At 40.1% G+C, this 16,217-nt stretch overlaps 1 protein-coding gene across 1 annotated transcript in view; it reads left to right on the forward strand.

The window, feature by feature from the left end:
- Positions 1–16,217, forward strand: part of FLT4 (fms related receptor tyrosine kinase 4) — a 147,021-nt gene that overhangs the window by 121,365 nt on the left and 9,439 nt on the right. The window contains 6 exon segments of the mRNA XM_070739087.1: positions 2,030–2,186; positions 6,746–6,840; positions 9,375–9,497; positions 10,434–10,545; positions 12,965–13,064; positions 13,306–13,411. Coding sequence (XP_070595188.1) covers positions 2,030–2,186; positions 6,746–6,840; positions 9,375–9,497; positions 10,434–10,545; positions 12,965–13,064; positions 13,306–13,411 — 693 coding nt within the window.

The raw sequence follows: 16,217 nt of genomic DNA on the forward strand, positions 1-16,217 counted from the left end.
GGCGATTGAGGGGAACCGCATGAGAGCAAGACAAGTTCCGGACAGCGTCATCAATACCATTCAAGCAGCACGCCGTCCGTCAATGACACGTATCTACCAGGCTACTTGGGCAGCATACTGCACCTTTTGCAGGGCTCAAGGAGTCTCCCCCTCATCATTTTCAGTCCTACACCTTCTAGAATTTCTCCAGAAGGGACTAGAACAAGGGCTGGCACCCAACACCCTCCGCCGACAGGTTGCGGCCATAGCAACAATTCTTAGGCCAGACCCCTTTCGCCCAATTTCTCATCACCCTTGGGTGAAGGACTTCCTACGTGGGGCAGCAAATCTGTCCCATCCAGTCGTACACCATTTTCCATCCTGGGACTTACCATTGGTTCTGAGGGCATTGACAGGACCTCCCTTTGAACCATTGAGGGAGGTGTCACTTCGCCTTCTCTCGATAAAGGTGGCCTTCCTAGTGGCCATCACTTCGGCTCGTAGAGTCTCCGAACTGGCAGCACTATCAGTACGTCCAGACCGATGTGTTTTCCATACCGATACAGTGACTCTACGACTGGACCCTTGCTTCCTACCCAAGGTCAACACCAGGTTTCATAGGGCTCAGAACATTGTTCTGCAGGATTTCTGCACCCATGGCTCCCATCCATCAGAGCTACGGTGGCATAAGGTGGACGTTAGAAGAGCCGTAAAGATATATATCCGCCGCACAAGCACCTTTAGAAAGTCGGAGGCCCTCATTGTGTCCTTTCTTCCATCCTCCATGGGAAGGAAAATATCAGCTAAGACGATTAGCAGATGGATCAGGACCTGTATCATCGAGGCATACAAAACCACGTCGACACCCTTACCGGGTTGGATTACTGCTCACTCTACCAGAAGCGCGGCTACCACAGCGGCTTGGACTACACAAGCACCGATTGAGGACATTTGTAGGGCAGCAACCTGGGCTGCCCGCACGACTTTTATCAGACATTATCGTTTGGACTCCTTTGCTTCGACGGAAGCAGCCTTCGGCAGAAGAGTGCTACAGGGAGGTTGTGTTCCAGCGCCCCTGGTCCAGCCTATCCCTCCCTGAAGTGTGGCTTGGGTATATCCCACCTTGGACTCTCTGAGCAGTGCAGTGGAGAAGAACCGTTGAACTTACCTGAACGGTCTTCTCGCTGCACTGCGAAGAGAGTCCAAACCCACCCGGCTTATTAGCCCAGGTGTGCAGTTTCTTGAAGGTTAATAGTTGTTAAATAAAGTTTGTTTCCTTTCACTATTCCTTCATTTTTATCACTGACTGGAAGGGGGCAGTGGTGGGCGGGACATAATAATTATGCTAATTTTTAACTCAGTCCCTGCCAATAAGGCTGAAGTACTACCCACCTTGGACTCTCTTCGCAGTGCAGCAAGAAGACCGTTCAGGTAAGTTCAACGGTTCTTTTCAACATCCACCTTATAAGCTGTATGGGTTCATCTGTGTTGTGACTTGTATGTCCGCTATTCCCATGTTTACTCTACCTTTCTACCTGCTCAATAAAGTTTAGTGTGTTTGGACTGTTTGATCTAATATGAGAAGAAATATCCCCATTGATTGAATCACTGAATAATTTACTTCCTAATAAGTATGGGCCTTGGTGGCTCAGTGGGTCCTCATTTCACCCATCCTTCCGAGGTCGGTGAAATAGGGACCCAAATTATTGGGGGTAATATGCTGATTCTGTAAACCACTTAGAGAGAGCTGTAAAAGCACTGTGAAGTGGCAAATAAGTCTAAGTGCTATTGCTGTTGCAGTCATTCAGTCTTCTTCATGCAAGACAAGCACACTAAACTGTGATGGGACAGCCAACATATTCTGAGAACATGGAGGATGGAGAAAGACTGTTACAGGAAGAAACAGAGCAGAGGGAAGGGAATGGAGGGAAGGGGGGGAATATGATGAATCTGTAAATCGTATAGAGAAGGCTATAAAGCACTGTGTAGCAGTATCTAAATATAAGTCTTTTTGCTATTGCTAACTTTTGTTATCCGGTTGTCTTCCCAGGAAAAATCCCCAAGGCTGCGCATCCAAGTTCGTTCCATTGTAGAAGCAGTTCGAGCAGACAAAAGAAGCCAGTCGTGCAGCCATGACAGTGCAATTTTTAATAGACTTCTAATGAACAAGAGTCAGACAGCTTCATCACCACATTTCATACAGGAAGGTAAAAAACTGTTTTTTCCTTCAGAGAGCTGAACTATAACCATTGTGCATGGTTTCTTAAATCATAATGTTAACAAATCTTGAAAAATAATGGTAACTATGTGGATTACTATTTATCCTAACCTTAGCTATTAGGAAAAAAATGGGCAGGCAAGATACTGGAAGTTTTATATATTTTACATGGAGAGCTTGAAGAACTGGACTATTCATTATCAGTGTCAATGGTAACAGTGGTATGAGTTCTTGGTAGTTTATAGCAGATTTTCAACCTTTTTTGAGCCGCGGCACGTTTTTTACATTTACAAAATCCTGGGGCACACCACCAACCAAAATGACACAAAATGACACTCTAACACAGTACATATTATACATATAGCATTGTGATGCATTGTATATCACCTTCTGCGGGGGCCTCTTATAAAAAGAAAAGGGTCAAATATCTAAATACACCATCAGGATAGACATAACCAGCTGAGGCTGAGGCTGAGGCTGAGGCTTCATCTAGTGGTGGCAACCAATGTACCCTCTAATTTTTTTTCGGTGTGGGCGGAAAAGTATAGTGTCTGAGCGACAGTCCCTTTGGGACTGGGTGGCATAGAATAAATAAATAAATAAATAAATAAATAAATAAATAAATAAATAAATAAATAAATAAATAAATAAATAAATAAATAAATAAATATGCGGGGGCGGGGCGCGGGGATCCTGGGCAGGGGCGCGCTCTCGGGACTGGCTGGGCGGCTGGGGCTGCGGCGGGTCGGGCGAGCGAGCAGAGGAAGCCGCGATGGCCGCAGGCGGCCCCTGCAGCCTGGCGGAGGAGCGCTCCTACCGCCGCTTCCTGGAGGCTTTCCTGGGCGAGTTCTGCGGACCATTCCAAGCGGCCGCTGCTCCCTTCCCTTCTGCTGCCGGTGCCTCCCCGCCCCCGCCCACCCCCGCGGGCTGGCAGGGAGATGGGGAGCGCGGCCGTGAAAAACGGTGCGCGCGGAGGTATTTTGGGGTGTGCACGCGCGCACGTTTGCAGCTTTCAGGGAACGGTGGTGGCAACATTTGCCGCCAGTCCTGACCAGGATTAGAAATTGGGACCATGGGGAGGAGTAGCAGCTTCAACTAATCGCCACAGCCACACAATGACAAGTGGGGGGACCTTCCTGGGTGTGGATGAGAAGTGGCCTGCTATTGGTTCATCACTAGTGGTCGGGATCAATACTAGAAGGTGATTGGTCAGTGAGCGTTTCCTGTGCCTCCACTCTTCCTGTCGCTGATAGCTGGAGGGATTGTGAGGGGAATGTTTATGTTCGGATGGAGGCAGCTTGTGGCAGGCCAGATAAATGGCCTCCACCGGCTTTTTCCGGCACACGGGCCATAGTTTGGGGACCCATGTTTAATTTCCCCATGGCACACTTGACCATGCCTCACGGCACACTGGTTGAAAAACACTGGTTTATAGGATAGGGAGAAACAGTGAATCATTATTTTAAGTTTTTCTTCATAAGAATTAGGTCACAATGGAAAGACCCAGAATGTTCAGGGGATTGTGTTATGTAATTATATAGTGTCTGCCATCAAATGAAAATGAATGAAGGTATGCCTGTAATAGGAGTGAGGATTTCATGACAATGGCTGTATGTGATTCCCTAGAGACTAGGTTAATATCTCCTTGAAAGCCCCTTTTATTTTTTATTAAATGTGTCTTCAAAATTCAGCAGATCCAGAAACAATATCTTAGGTATTTGAAAGAGACAGAATTAAGGGTGAGGGGGCAGATTAATTCAGAATATTGAGCACTGAATGAATTTGAGATTTATGTATTAAATTCAGTTTCAGAAATATTTTGTGAGTAGTTGTGTGTGTGTGTGCGAGAGAGAGAGAAGAGAAGAGAAAAGAAGAGGAATACTTTTATTTGGATAAGAGTATATGCATAATGTTGACAAAAAACCTCTGTGTTCATCCTGTTTTATAATTAGGTTTGATAATAGTTTTTATTAATGAATACAATTATTACTAGTTGTATAGCTGAAGCAATTTTATTCAGATATATCTTTGAGAAATTTCACCAATATGAATAGCAGTTACAATAATTATGCTAACATAATCACTAAACAAGCTGGATTGTAATCATAAAAATATTTTTTTCTTTCATATTGTTGGAAAAATAGGAGTCCTTCCCAATTCTCTCTTAGACACCAGATATTTTTATTGCTTTTTATCAAAGCAATCTCCGGCCTTTCCGGGCACACCATTGTCTGTCACTTCATGAATATATAAAACTTTCCAGAAATATTTACCACTTTAGCTAAGGTCACATGCAAAGTTATATGATTCTACAAAAGATCAGTATCATTCCATGATATTAATCGTTTGCAGCGCCAGGGCAAAAAGAAACACTGTTTTCCTGCAGGCAAGAAATGTTGTTATCTGACTGCTCATGTATTTCTTTTTTCAATCAGGAAACAGATGTAGAAAGCTGCCCCCCTAAAAAAAGAGATATACTCAATTCAGTCTCAATTTCTTTGAGAGAATTCATGTTTATTTGCTGTTAAATCTATCATAATTAAACTGCTAACTTCTGGCAGATAAAAGATTTACTTCAATTAATGGATAGATATCTAATAAAGAGATGCCATATAACTTGTGTGAAGTTTGGCCATGTTCTCAGCACTATTGCACTTGCTACCTAGCATACAGCTATATGTATGTTTAAGTTCTGTTGTTTTCACTTGAACTAAATTATACAGAACTGGGTCCTCTTAGACTCCCAACTGCTGCTTGAGGGGAGATTCATTGTACAGATTCATCTTACATGCCAATTGTGCCCTTTTGTGGACTGGGAGCACTTGCTTATGGTCACCCAAGTCTTTGTCATTTCTTGTTTGGATTATTGCAATGTGCTTTATATGAACTGCTTTTAAAGTTCACCCAGAGGTTGGGTCCAAAATGTGGCTGCTTGCATAGTATTGAGTACCTGTCAGACTGTCCATGCTATAGCAATGCTTCATCAGTTGCACTGACTTGGCTTTCGAGGGGTTGGTTATCACTTTTAAAACTATAGGAGAAGGGATGGCACAACAGGGGTGGAGTAAAAGCAGGTATCAGCCTAGAATTCCTACGTAGCCACAAGAGAACTAAGCCCAACTCCCTTTGAATGTAATTGAGCCTTATTCAGCTCAGGCTTTTAGCACTAATTCAGTTTCATTGAACCTTCATATTGTGAGGAGGATTAACTGGGTTTGTCTTGGTATCCTAGGCCAGTGTTTTTGACAACTGAGTCAGAGAGTGAGAGTGAGGGAGAATTTGAATCTGAGAAACCTGAGGAACCACCAGAGATTATAGAAACCCCAATTATGGTAATGTCTGACTCAGAAGAGGGGGGAGACATTGGGGTTCAGGAGCCCCTATTAGATGCCTGGGTCAGGAGGTCACAAAGCAGGCAGGAATATCTTTATGGGGAAAGTTCTAGAAGTGATATCTCTATGAAAGAAAGTCTAGACAGTGAATATATCTAGGAAACAGTTGACCACACCCAGACAGTATATAAGTGAGGATTTACAGGTAAAGAGGTATGGAGTTTCAAAGTTTGTAATGGAGAAGGTCTTAGATCTGGGGTTCCAGAAATGCTTTGCTGGCAAACTGTGGTTATCCCTTTAAATTAATTGTGCAGAGATGCAGCTGTCTGAGGAACATTTGAAGACTGTGTGTGTTTAAAAACAAACATTAGATCACTGAAGAATGTCTAAATTGGCTTTGGCTCTCAGATGCAGCCGTTGGTTATCTATTAGGCAGTCTGACTGGGAGCGCTGCCAACATGGAATTAGAGACTGACCTTGTTTGTACAAATCATTTTTTTTAAAAAACATTGATTTGAAATCTTTGCAAGTGGGTTCTCCTTTGTCCCGATCACCTGAAGCAAAACACATCTATAGACCTGGTCTTTCACTCCTAACAAATCTTAAATGGCATCAGGCCAGATTATCTGGAAGACCACCTCTCCCTGTGTGGGTATCCATTTGTTCTACTAAATTGGGTAGGGCAAGCATGCTCCAGGTTCCTTCTCTGAAATGTCACCATCTAGTGTGACTACTTAGGAAGTATGCCTTTTCTATGTCAACACCACTTAGCTTTTCCTTAAAGTGTTGGGATAGGGTGTGATAGGAATGAGAGGAGTCGTGTGGACATAATTTGGTTGTAATGCTAAGTTTTTACCTGCATACAATGCCTTAGTTCTTAGCTTGTCAGCCACTTTGCTTGTCAACAAACTAATAATCAATAATAACATTGTTCCCGGACAAAAGTAATTGATCCCAGTTATTCCACTACCTTTTTCTACTTAGCAAAATTTCTGTGGGACATCCTTCCATTCCTCAAAATTCAGTGGTACACCTTATAGTATATCCTGTTGCCTGGAGAAAGTAACATTTTCTTTTAATTTAATAATAATAATAATAATAATAATAATAATAATAATAATAATTTATTAGATTTGTATGCCGCCCCTCTCCGACTCTCCGAAGACTCCACTGCCAACCTACCAAATGTAACCTTCTTACTTGCACTTTTATACAGTGGATGATTTATGGCAAAGCCCTCTGACAATGGAAGATCTGATCTGCTACAGCTTTCAGGTTGCCCGTGGAATGGAGTTTCTCGCCTCTAGAAAGGTAACTGATCTATTTGTCCATCCATTCATCCATCTCAACATATGTGTTCTCTTTATAGTTATTATTGGGGAGAAATATCAATAGCCCACAGATTGATACAGGATGAAAACAAATATAGAGAAGCTTTGATAAAAACTAGAGAAAGCCATTAGAGCAGTGATGACGAACCTTTTTTGGTTCGTGTGCCAAAAGGGGTGTGTGGGGGTGTGCTAGCATGTGTGCATGTGCCCACACCCCTTCCCTCCCCCCATTCATGCGCAAACCCCCGCACATGTGCACAGGCCTTTCTGAAGCCTGGTAGGTGAAAAAAATGTCCAAACAGGCAAACCAGAAGTTCAGGAAAACGGACTTCCAGTTTGCCATTGTGCTTATTTTTTGCACTCCGGAAGGTTCATGCAAGCTTCTTGAAGCAAAAAACAGCACAACGGGCAAACCGGAAGTTTGGAAAACGCACTTCTGGTTTGACCATTGTTACTATTTTTTTTCACTCCAGGGCTTCAGGAAGCTTATCTGAACCCTTTGAAGTGCAAAAAACAGCACAACGGCAAACCGGAAATGCGTTTTTCCAAACTTCTGGTTTGTCCGTTGGGCAATTGTTTTGCTTCTCGGGCTTCAAGGAAGCTTCCCTGAACAATCCAGATGGCAAAATGGCCTTTCCCAAGGCTGAAAGCATGGCAAAGTCTTGCGTGCATAGTTCCCTCTAAGCTGAGCAGTGAGCAATCGCTCACTTAAAAATCATCATCAACTCAGAGTTTTCCAAACCTGCCCAGAAGCCGAGAGGGAAAGAGTGAGAGGGAAGGAGAGAGAGAGGAAGAGAGAGAAACAGATAGAAAAAAGAGAGGAAGGAAAAGAGAAAGAAAAAGAATGGGAGTAAGGAAGAGCGAAAGAAAATCAAAATCTAGTTTGAAACTAGCTCAACTATTTAAGTGGCATTTTGATATTGATAGAGTTGCCCTATTATGAGCTCACTGTTATAGACACACAGTACAGTATTTTATTTTGAAATTCTCTTAGGCAAAACAGGGTGGGTTTTTTGTTTGTTTGTTTGTTTGTTTTTTGTTTATTCATTCAATCATTTATTTATTTATTATTTCTGTGCTGCCCAGTCCTGAAGGGACTGCCGCTCAGACACTATACTTTTCCGCCCATCCCCCCAAAAAATTAGAGGGAACACTGCTTGCGTGCCCTACAATATGACTCTGCATGCCACCTATGGCACATGTGCCATAGGTTCGCCATCATGGGATTAGAGGATTCCACTGTCTGTGGAAGAAAAGCTGCTTTCCTAATGGGGTGAGAGCAGGAACAGGTCTGAAGTAGAACGCAAATGTTGACAAAAGGCCTGATTATGGGTTGAGCCATCTGTTCAACAACAGATGATTTAAAGATTGGGAAGGAGTTATCCAATAAAGGAGAGACACTGTTTTTTTCCACCCACTGCACAGGTCACATGTAGGGCCACATAGCAATAGCAAAAGCACTTAGATTTATATACTGCACCACAGTATATAAATACAATACACTCTGAGCAATGCTATAAACACATCAGCATATTACCCCCAAAAATCTGGGGCCCCATTTTGCTGACCATGGGAGGATGCAATAAAATGAAATCCATCCAAGTGAACTGTTTGGACATTTTTTTTCTGTGTGTCTATTGGTTTACACAGTGGAGCATTGATGCCTAACATAGGAGAAGCCAAAGCTGCTCTTCCAGAGGAAAGTGAACACAAGAACAAGGGGACACAACCTGAAGTTAGTTGGGGGAAAGGTCAAAAGCAACGTGAGAAAATATTATTTCACTGAAAGAGTAGTAGATCCTTGGAACAAACTTCCAGCAGACGTGGTTGGTAAATCCACAGTAACTGAATTTAAACATGCCTGGGATAAACATATATCCATTGTAAGATAAAATACAGGAAATAGTATAAGGGCAGACTAGATGGACCATGAGGTCTTTTTCTGCCGTCAGTCTTCTATGTTTCTATGTTTCTATGAAATAGTCATTTGGGCACTTTTTATAATTTATCCAACTGTCTTCTAGAATGTATAAGGGGGAAATGCAACATCCCTGAAACACATAGCTGTCTGGCTGGCTGCCACACCATTGGAATACAATTTTATTATATGTCCCACCTGTGTCACTTTGTTTCAGATGCTTAGTCAAGCAGAGATAATATAAAGCTATTGAGAGCAAGGTTTACTTATGTTTGCTTATGCATTTCTGGAAGCACCTGTGAGATGCAAGATACTGGACCAGATTGCCTTTGATCTGATTCAGAGCAGCATTTCTTACTTTTTTTTTCCCTTAAAATCATATTTGTGGTTTTGTAAATAATTGAGAGAGACCATACTTCAGTACTTTCTGGAAAGGATTTCTTGCTTTTTTACTTATGTCTTTCACTGAGAGTATAAGCCTGAGAGAGATTTAAGCATTTTTCTGTTTTTCAGTTTTTCTGTCTTTTCTGAAAATTTTGTATTAACATTTAATTTATTTTGAATTTCTCCCTACCTCCTTCTGCATTTTTCTGTAGTGTATCCATAGAGACTTAGCAGCTCGGAACATCTTATTGTCAGAGAACAATGTGGTGAAGATTTGTGACTTTGGTCTGGCTCGGGATATCTACAAGGACCCTGACTATGTCAGGAAGGGCAGTGTGAGTTCTGGGTTGTCCTTTGGATAAAAAGGAACTGGTTTTTGAAGTTGGTTGCCAGTCAGTATCTTCCAGTCTGATTATTTTTAAAAAATCAATATAGCTGTGTTAAACATAAGAGGTGGGGTGGGGAACCAAAATTCATAGTGGATTGAATACTATTGTGCAGATATTTAATTAGCACAATGAAGATATTGCCTCTATGGATTTTGGATTTATTTTATTTATTGATGACTTTTGGGCAACCCAATGGAGAGGAAATGTTTGTCCCAAAAAAGTTAAAGTACCTGAAGAAATGAAGCAGACAAATGTTTTATCTAGCGTCATTTTTTGATATAAAGTATTAAGTTCAGTGCACAATATGGAAATATATACCTGCTTTGGGCCATCTACAGCCCTTATAGGCTGTCGTACCACAATCCCTTGCTATTAACATGCTGTTTGGGGTTGATGTCAATTAAAAGTCAACAGTAAGAGATTCAATACCCATTAGTGGGGTTTGCAAGCAGAGTCAGACACCATCTCCATTTACTGATACAACTTTTAAAAAATAAATAAATTATAAAATAGAAGATAGGACTTTTTTTCTTGCAAACCCATAGTCTACAAAACTACTTTGAGAAAATAAGTAAATAATATTTAAATAATCTTGAAATACTTCAGTTTTTTTATAATCAGTACATTTTTGAATTTCAATGTGAGCCAAATTTCACTTTTCTACCTTGTTTTGGAATTCACATCTAAGGCAGCTACAATGCTTAGGCAGATAAGATTATGCCAGATGGCAACATTCTGTTATTTGAATTTTTTTTATTTATTGTATTTTCTGCCCATCTTCAAACCGCATTATAGAATTTCTGGAGACTTTCCTGTTTTTTTAAAAAAAATATTGTTTTTATTCCACTGCAATATATGTATCTTGCTATTACTGTACTATAGGCCCGTCTTCCACTCAAGTGGATGGCTCCAGAAAGCATATTTGACAAAGTTTACACTACTCAGAGTGATGTCTGGTCCTTTGGAGTCCTATTGTGGGAGATATTCTCTTTAGGTAAGTATTAAATATTTGCACTCTTCATGGGATTAGTTATCTTTATATGAGGATACAATTTTAAAAGTAGACTGCGAGATTCCGCATATTTCATGATTGTTCCCCCTCCATCTGTATTTCCTACAGTTAAGTGATCAATTCCAAAATTCATCTGCCACTTTACTTGTTTTATAATTACAAAACTTATGACTGGATGCTGTATATGTCAATGATCTGCTATCTCAAAAGTTATAAACCAGATTTTAGTTATGGTTCGGCTTTAATTAAAATGGCAACATCTACCTGATTTTAACTGAGCTCAAAAATCTAAGCAGAATCAGTCCTGGTTAGTGTTTGGATGAGAGACCAACAACTAGCACTATAAGCTAGATTTTAAAATTAAAAAAACATCCTAAAAATAATCACAAGCCATTTTTATATTCTTGTCAAGCAAATTACATAGATAATTCGAGTTGTGGGTGCACCTAGATACACCCACATTACACCAATTCTCTGCAAACTGCACTGGCTCCCAATTGGTCTCCAGATGCAATTCAAGGTGTTGGTCATTACCTTTAAAGCCAGACTATCTTTGAGACCGTCTTCTACCACATAACTCTCAGCGACTGGTTAGGGCCCACAGAGTTGGTCTTCTATGGGTCCCATCAGCTAAACAGTGTCAGGTGGTGGGTCTACAGAGGATGGCCTTCTCTGTGGCTGCCCTGGCTCTCTGGAACCAGTTACCTCCTGAGATCCAGAGACTACTCCCACCCTATTGGCCTTCCGGAAAGCGGTAAAGACCTGGCTTTTCCGACAGGCCTAGGGCCAGTGGTGGGATATTAGCCAGAACCCCTAGTCAAGCTCGCCTCTGCAGCTCTGGAGGTCCCGTGAGTTTCAGCAGTTATGCTGCTGCGCCTGTGCAGATAGCGAAATCATGAATGGAGAACATAGGGGCACCCGTGTTCCGGCAAGGTTTTCTGCTTCCGCGCATGCCTAGGGCTGTTGATCTTATGGTGGTAACCAGCGAGATCCAGCCATAAATGATATACAGGGATTAATTGTTTATATTGTGTTCTGCCGGCGTGTCCCAACTGCCCGTAATTACAGGGTAATTAGCCCAGAAAGACACACACCACACGATAGAAGGAAAACCAAAAGTCTTTATCAACAGAAAAGCAGAAAAAACTCCCTTTTTAAATGTCAAAGGGATTTTCTGGTACACACGAGGCACAGGTTAAATGCAATCCAATTTCTCACCCAGTAACTGAGAAATTGAGTCCAAATTTCAAAGTCCAGAAAGTCCACACACAGTCTTGAACAGGGAAACAGCAAAACCACGGTCTTGACGAACTATGAATCAGATAAACTTCCACAAGGCTAAACCAGCACGCTGCTCTTTTTATCTGTCGCACTAATTACAGCAGCCCCACCCAACCACAGGTGGCCTCACTTATCTCCTGTAATAATCCTTCAGTTGTTCTCTCCTATGCATCACTCTCCAGATGCGTGGGTCTGTCATAGGTTCTTGTTCAGAATCCAGGGATGATAAGGAAGATTGATCTCCTCCTAGGCTGTCTGCCAAACTTCCCTCTTCCCTGTCACTCACACTTCCTTGGTCAGAGGAGATTCTATTGGTCAGCAGATTCTTTTGGGAGCAAAACATGCCTGTGACATGTGGATGTTTTCCCCACCTCCACCTCCACATTCCTTGGGGCAGGAGCTGGGCCAGAGCTAACCACAACACCATCCCCTCCCAGAAGGCCCCTCCCCTGGCTCCAGCGCAAGGGACGAGGCTGCTGTGGAAATTGGTCATGAAACGCCCGGACAAGGACAGGAGCATCCACCAGGGAAGCCTCCATCCACGAACAATCATCAGGCTCACCCTCCACCCATTGCACAAGATATTGAAAACTGAGGCAGGAGACGGGCCAGAGCTAACCACAACATATTGTAAACTGTTTTTAAACTGTTTTTAGAGGTTTTTGTATTATTATTGATGTTTTATATTTTTGCTGTGAGCCACATAGAGTCCCTAGGGAGTTGGGCGGCATAGAAATAATCATCATCATCATCCATAAATTCAAAGTTATTTTGAAGTGGACTTTACTTTTAATTCTGGGACTGTTTGTAACATTTCCATATCATGCCAAATTTAGTAATTAAGGCTTGAAAATGTCTTATTTATTGAACAACCACAAACGAATCTTGTGATTCTGACCCTTTTTACAGAGGATGTTTCAGCTTGTTTAATGGCTTCTGAAAAGCTGCAAAACAGTCATTGTGAAATAGATTCCATTACAGAAGTAATTTTTTTAATTAAAAAAAATTCCTGTATTTTACAGTGCTGCGTTTCATCAAAACAGGGGGTAGGTGCAGCTGTGAAAATACATCTATTATTTCTTTTCTTCCCCTTTCTCTTTATGGCACTGCATCTTTTCAGGAGCCTCCCCTTACCCTGGAGTACAAATCAATGAGGAATTTTGCCAAAGACTAAAAGATGGCACCAGGATGAGAGCTCCAGAATATGCTACTGCAGAAATGTGAGTCAATATATAGCCAACAATGAAGATACTAAATCAACAAATTGTAGATATGCAGGAGGTTTCAGAGCTTCTTGTATGGGAGACTGAGATGAATTATAGCCTAGCTGCTTACATCTCTTTTGTAGTAACACAACCAGTCTCAAGTACAGTGTCCAGTTTAAGGTTGGGTTTTTCCTTTACAGAGCTTTTCCATTCCATCTATACCTGACTAACCTTATGAAAAAATGGTTCTTTGCAGCTACAGAATAATGCTAAATTGTTGGTATGGAGATCCCAAAGAAAGGCCAACATTCTCTGATTTGGTTGAGATCCTGGGAGATCTTCTTCAAGAAAATGTTCAACAGGTCAGTTTCCAATTGTTATTGGAACACAAAGACAAGCTGAAGTGGTCAGCAACATCTGGAGTTATTATTATGGTTTTGTCACACAATCAGCCAGATATCCAGAATGGATTTGATATTTGTATCCATCTACCAAGTCCTTCTCAGGAGTTAGGGAGATGGTGATGTTTGATGGTATTAAAAGTATCATTGCAAATAACACTGCTTTTTGCAATTGGGTCGTGTTATTTTTTCAATGTTGATAGTATTCCAGTTGTTTTGGGATTGCATCCAAGGCACCTATTACTATTGGCACGACCTTTGTTTTCTTTTGCCACAATCAATTCTGCTTCTATTTGCAGGTCTTTATATTTTGTTAATTTTCTCCAGTTCCTTTTCTTCTATTCTGCAGTCTCCAAGTACTGCCACATCCACCATCCAGGCTTTTTCTTGTCAACAATGGTTATGTCTGGGGTATTACGTTGCAGGTGCCTATCTCTTTGAATTCTAATGTCCCAGAGCACCTCAGCTTCTTCATTTTCTATTAATTTTTCTGTTTTAGATCTTACCTCTTCTTGCTTGTGGGCCAATGTTATTATTACTGAGTAAACATAGTGTGATCTGGCATTTATATTGGTTATCAGTTTGTGAGAATGAATATTTAGAGACCTCCCATATCCCTCTTAAAGCGACTCTATGTCATTAAATAATACCTGGCATAGCTTTCAATGAAATGTTGTAACTCTCAATTAAATGTCATTGGACAGACATATAATGTTTTCATAGTCCTTTTAAAAAAAAAAAAAAGCTAGAAGCAAAAGTTGTTTATTATATTGCTGCAAACCGTGCAATATCATCAAGTTGGAAGAAACCACTTTATGTTTCAGCTATTCTGATAATCTTTGTTGTGTTCCTGTTAACAAATGTAGCTTATCATATCCCACGAGTATGTATGTATGTATGTATGTATGTATGTATGTATATATGTATGTATGTATTTATTTATTTATTCGACTTTTATGCTGCCCAATTTTGAAGGACTCAGGGCAGCTTACAACAATATAAAAAAACCAAATACAGTAAAAAAGAAGTTAAATAAGGAAAATCTAAAACTGTAAACCCCAATTAAAAAACACTCAATCAATCCAGGTAACACACATACTTGGCCATGACAGATGTCAGTTTCATGGCCCCCAGGCCTACCGGCACAGCCAGGTCTTTGTGGCCTTTCGGAAGGCCAGTAGGGTGGTAGTAGTACAGACATCGAGTAGTACAGACACTATGGAGTTGGTTCCATAGAGCCGGGGCAGCCACAGAAAAGGCCCTCTCTGAAGTTTCACCAGCCTGCATTGCTTAATTGACAGAACCCAGAGCAGGCCAATTCGGTGTGATCTTATTGGTCTCTGGGAGATATGCAGCAGGAGACGGTCCCGTAGATAAATACCTTATTCTGTCTATACTGCTATGTGCAACACAGCAAATCTAAAGTAGAAATATGTATTTTACATTGATACATATATATGTATTTAAAATACATATAATTTTAAATGATTTATGCAAAGAAGGCAAGGCACAAAATAAAAAAATAACTAGTGGTATTACTAGCTTGATCCCTTCCATGCTAAGAAAGTCAGAAAACAAATAGACTTTGTATTAGTAAATTGTGTACAAGAATATCATGACCAAAAAAATTGCATTGACTGTATCTTGGCTATAGTCAATATTTAGTTTTGGATTATAGTTGTTTATTATATACTGCAGAACGTGCAGCTGGAAGCAGACAGAGGATAAGAACTGCATTAGGCTGCATTTGGCATCAGAAATGTTGAATGATACTACAGTAATGCTATTTTTGAAGCCTCTGAAACTTACTAGACAGTTTTCAGTTTTTAAAACCTTTATTATTTTAAATTTTTTATTAAATTTATTAAAGAGAAAATAAAAGTGAACAAAAAGTAATATAATAAAGAAAACAATGAAAAGATAAAGTCTAAACAGGCAGAAAGAAAAGATAAAATGAAACTACAGAAAGAAACTTCTGATTTCCTTTGCAGCTAATAAAAGTATGATTACAAAATTATTTCTTACTCTAAGATTAATAATAATAATAATCTAAGATTACAAAAAAAAAACCTTATTTTTTTTCTGTTATATACATTTTTTTCTAATCATCAAAATTACAAGTCATAAGTGCATATTTTCTGTTTTATGCAGTAATCAATAAGGTTTTTTTTAAATCTACCAGTACATTAACCTTAGCTTTGTCATATTACATATACAGTATATGTGTCCTTTGGGATTGGGCGACATAGAAGTCAAATGTATATATTTATTTATATCCATTTCACCGAAAACTCAGCTTCTATCTTCAATAGCTATTATTTCTCAGCAGCACAATTTGAATGTATAATTATAAATTTGGTAGACCCAATCATCTAATTTCCTTTCCATCTTGAAATACCTTATTTGGGAGCAGGGATCCTCTAGAAATACAAATTTAGATACATACTTCTGCTATTGTTTAAATGAATCATCAGTTGTTAAAACAGATACCTACCTGAAACCAAAATAACATTCTAGGTAAAACAGGTTAAATCGTGTATTAACAATTATTTGTGCTGCCCATGAAATGTAAATCAATTTCACTCAATTTCTAAAAGTCTCTCCAAAATTAATGTCTTCAAAAAAATTAAGTAAATTTAAGCCCAGTTCAAATTATTATAACTCTTCTCTACATCTAAAATGATCAGTGCAGCATGTTTTTCGGTATCTTGTTCCAAATATTACAAAATATCCAATACAGTTCTAACTTTATCTTTTAACTGTCTTT

Source organism: Erythrolamprus reginae, chromosome 2 (genome assembly GCF_031021105.1).
Source record: "Erythrolamprus reginae isolate rEryReg1 chromosome 2, rEryReg1.hap1, whole genome shotgun sequence".
Classification (NCBI taxonomy): domain Eukaryota; kingdom Metazoa; phylum Chordata; class Lepidosauria; order Squamata; family Dipsadidae; genus Erythrolamprus; species Erythrolamprus reginae.